This window comes from Notothenia coriiceps, unplaced genomic scaffold, assembly GCF_000735185.1.
Source record: "Notothenia coriiceps isolate Sejong01 unplaced genomic scaffold, NC01 NC01_scaffold00027550, whole genome shotgun sequence".
Classification (NCBI taxonomy): Eukaryota; Metazoa; Chordata; class Actinopteri; order Perciformes; family Nototheniidae; genus Notothenia; species Notothenia coriiceps.
In genome coordinates, this window is record NW_011360251.1 from 14,706 (window position 1) to 19,034 (window position 4,329).

General features: G+C 38.3%; 1 protein-coding gene across 1 annotated transcript in view; it reads right to left on the reverse strand.

The window, feature by feature from the left end:
• LOC104957684 (protein Niban-like) overlaps window positions 1–2,028 on the reverse strand; it is a 10,752-nt gene extending 8,724 nt beyond the window's left edge. The window contains exon 1 of the mRNA XM_010785339.1: window positions 1,974–2,028. Coding sequence (XP_010783641.1) covers window positions 1,974–2,028 — 55 coding nt within the window. The remainder of the gene's footprint in view (window positions 1–1,973) is intronic.
• Window positions 2,029–4,329: the final 2,301 nt, after the last annotated feature.

A 4,329-nucleotide genomic window follows, 5' to 3' on the forward strand; every position in this document is an offset into this window, starting at 1 on the left:
ACATATGATCTTTGTCAATTTAAAAGATAATTTTGCAAGTCAAAAAAATAAAAATGTGTCATAAAACTGTGAAGTAACACATCTTTTTGTGTGAAGCGCTCAATGAACTACAACTCTGGTCTTGCATACGTCACCAACACCAAGATGGCCGTCACGTTAGCACATTTCACCTCTTTCTTTCAAAATGAAGCAAAAAGTATTAAAAGAGGTGAAAATCACTAGTCTGGGCATGTTGAGAGCTGTACATACACAAAAGGGGAGTTAGTCGGTTCCAGCATGCGGGACCGGCTTTACAAGGTTTCGGTGAGTAACACGAGTGTAATGTTTAACGTTAATGTCAGCTAGCTAAATTCACTTACGCGACTCTGGGATTTGTAGTCTTTCTAGTTACGTATTTTTCATAGTCTTATATTTCAACAGTTTTAAGACAAACTGACTTTTTTGACATGGAAATGATTTTTTAAATTGACAAACATCATATGTGTAATTCGTGGCACAATTCAAACGGGATCGAAAGATAATCTTTCTCTCCCCATTGACTTCAATACCTCATTTTTCAGAAATAAGGTCCCATGGGGCGGAAGTAGATGGGCGGGACTTCGCCACTCTATACAAAGATGGGATTAATGTACTTCCACCACTGGAGGCTCCTGATGAGTTGTCATAATCGGTTGTTTATCGTTTTATCATTTGTTTAAAGTGAATGCCCATTATCATACACAGTTTAGGTCACTCTGTAGCCTGACACACCCACACCCACCCACTCACACACACACACACACACACACACACACACACACACACACACACACACACACACACACACACACACACACACACACACACACACACACACACACACACAGAGATCACACAGCCCATAATAATGTAATAGTTGGAAATGGCAGTAATTAAAGTGGAGGAGATTAGTGACTGACAGGATGTGACTGTGCTGATAACATGTATAGGAATGCACACATAGACATGAGCTAAGCGATTCTCATAGCACATCATTTGTGTTTAATCTAGGTTGGTTTGAAAGTCAAATTTATAATGTAATTAAAAAATATATATATTTATTTTTATAACAAAAAGGAAAAAGTTGGTAAATGCGTGTGATGTCTATGATTCGTTTGTTGCAGGTCACACCCCTGCCCGTGTTTCCTTGTCTTCCTCTTTGCTGTATGCTATCCAATAAAAAACAATGTCAAATTAATTGAAGCCCCGCCATGCAAGTAGAACATCTAATATTACAATGTAGTCCAGTAAAACACCACTAATCACTAAAATGATCATAGATTTAAATATACTGTGCTGCTGGATTACACAGGGTTCATTTGGTCAAAAAAGTATTAAAAAAAATCATGGACATTGAGACAATGAATACTAGATGCTGGACAAAATAAAATGTAAAAGACGGAAAATAGAGTCTGCACCCTAGAAAATGTTCTCATTGCATCTATTTCAGCCAATTTATGAATAATGTGCATTATCTTGAATGCAAACCTTAATTCAGACTCTCTATAAATAAGCCTTTAAACAGCGGAGCAAATCATTCGTAAATGGGCAGTATATACATGACTGAATGAGATAATGATGCTGGATTTGAGGATAGACACTTGGTTGGAATGTGACACTCAGTTAAACAGAGAATGGTACATGAACTAAACTGCTCTGCTGCAGCCAGTACTCCTGTAAGAGCTAAAATATCACTATTACTACTACTTGTATTACTACTGCTGCTGCTCCAGTTGCTATAGTAGTGCTTCTGCTATGATGGTGCCACCAACACTTTCACTGCTAATTGCTCGTTTACTTTACATTTTTTCTGTCTTTCTCTTTCATCTTCCCTGTTTATCCATTATTATCCATGATCCACTCTGTATGAAGTACAGGGTACGAGACTCCATATATAATTATAATCAAGTGTTCTGCAGACTATGAAAAAGTAGTAAGCGATCTCTCAGTTTTACCTTTGATGTTGCTGATTTTTGCCTCATCCAGCAAGCCAGAAGAAGATGCTCCCATAATGTATCTATTTAACTAATTTCTTCTTGAATTAAAGGTTTTATTTGGTTATCTGGTTTTGTATACTCAGGAAACCTGTACGTAGCACATGTCAGATAAATGAGCTGCTCTGATGTGTCAAGATTTTTTGCTCAGCTCATTTCCTCCGTTTTCTGAGGCAGCGTGTGGTGAGCTGGGCGGTGCTGTTGAGACATGAGAGGAAACCTGTCACAGCACTCATCTAAGAACTGCAACATCATACAGTGTCACAACCTCTCCTGTAGCGCCACCTGCTGGTTAACTCGGGAAAGTCACTTTTCTGTAAGAATGTAAGGTAGAAGAAACCTTACATTCTTACTTAATAAGAAAAGTGATTTACTGGCATAAACACACTGTTGACGATTCAACTTTGACAAGGTGTTTGTATGCCGTTTTGTGTCTTTATGTGACAGTTTATTACCTAAACATTTTTCGATGGAATCAGAAGTCCACTGACAACATTGCAGCAGGCAACGATACATGTATTTAATATTAATAATGGCTACATTCAGTTTTGTTCACTGCTTATTGGAGCACTATAATCGTCTTGTTTATCTTCTCCTTTCTAAATGCTCCAACTTTATTTCATCTTCACTTGGTTATTTTAATCTGGCAAGATTCAATAAGCATCTGTTATGAACCGAGACACAGGACGCAGGACCCGAAAGCAGGACTCGAAGACAGTTGTCCAAAAATAGAATGTTCTTTAATAACAAAAACTAAATCGTACTTTCAAAAAATAGAAAGCAGCCAAAGCTAAGTTGTACAGCAACACAAAAACTCACTTGGCAAAAGGTCTAAATCTCAAGGTAGGTATCGGGAGTAAAAAAAGGCCCAGGTTCTCACGACATGAAACATAACGAACTGACAAAGGAACAAAGAAACACCAGGGCTATATATAGGTGAGGGGGATGGGCACAGGTGAAAACAATCAGGGCAGGGCCAAGCAATCTCAAGGGCGGGAAACACACAAAGGCAGGAAATGTGGGATCTGGAATGAGAGGAAAGATTACTTTCAAAATAAAAACAGGAAGTGACAAGATCAAAACACAAAACTAGAGTAAAAACATAACTAAACCTAACATATCTGTCGAGTCACAACAATATAATACAGCTTTGTGTCCATTACTAGGCCCGATACTGTGGGTTACAGGAATGCAACCATAATGAACATGACTTCCATCATCTCCTATAACCTTTATCAATTAACATGTCAATAACAAGCCCTCAGTGTTTATTTATTTCAAGAATTGGCTGCATCTGCACTGTTTAAAGGACAAAAGCAAAGTATCACGTCAGCAAAAAGCTAAACCACAATGACTTATTTAAAAAAGATCTGGTGTATACAACACAAAATAACCCTCCATCATTGTCTCTTCACTTTTCTTTCTTAAAGTACAAATACAATACACAAGCACACTCCTTTTTGCCATTCTCCTCCCCTGAGTTTTTGATGTCATTGTTTGTTACTTTGATTATTTGGCGAGACATTGTTATACGCCTCTCTGGATTTCTGAATCACCTGCGTACTTCAAATCTCATCATCTCTGTACTTTATCATCTGTATAAACAGGTGACAATAAAACCGAAATCCTGACAGAAATAACTGTATATTCAATCACAAACTGAACCATTTCACATTTATTGTTTCACATTCATTTGCAGCTTATTTACAACTTCAGGTTTTAGCGCAGGGTGCAATGTGAAAGTCAGGTTTGTGACACCGCCTCGGAAACAGAGCCAATTTTATTTCCTGCAATGACAACGCATGCTTGAGTGGTCAGCGGAGCTCATTTGCATATTAATTATCAGACAGATGCTTCGGTCTCTCTGCTGTATGTACAGAGCACCGAGTTGGTCTACAAAGTCCAACTGGAGATGTGTTTACCAAACTGTATCCTCACAAACACGTTTCTTTATTTGGAGGAATTAGGTGTCGGCACATCTTGTCTTCGTGGTCATTTTTTAAACAACTTTAGTTTGTAACACTATATTGATGTACCTCTATAGCTATAGATGGCCGTGTTAAAGGTCACCTATTATGAAAAATCCACTTCTTCATGTCTCTTCTACATCAACATGTGTCCCCTCTTCTTCATGTCTCTTCTACATCAACATGTGTCCCCTCTTCTTCATGTCTCTTCTACATCAACATGTGTCCCCTCTTCTCCATGTCTCTTCTACATCAACATGTGTCCCCTCTTCTTCATGTCTCTTCTACATCAACATGTGTCCCCTCTTCTCCATGTCTCTTCTACATCAACATGTGTCCCCTCTTCTTCA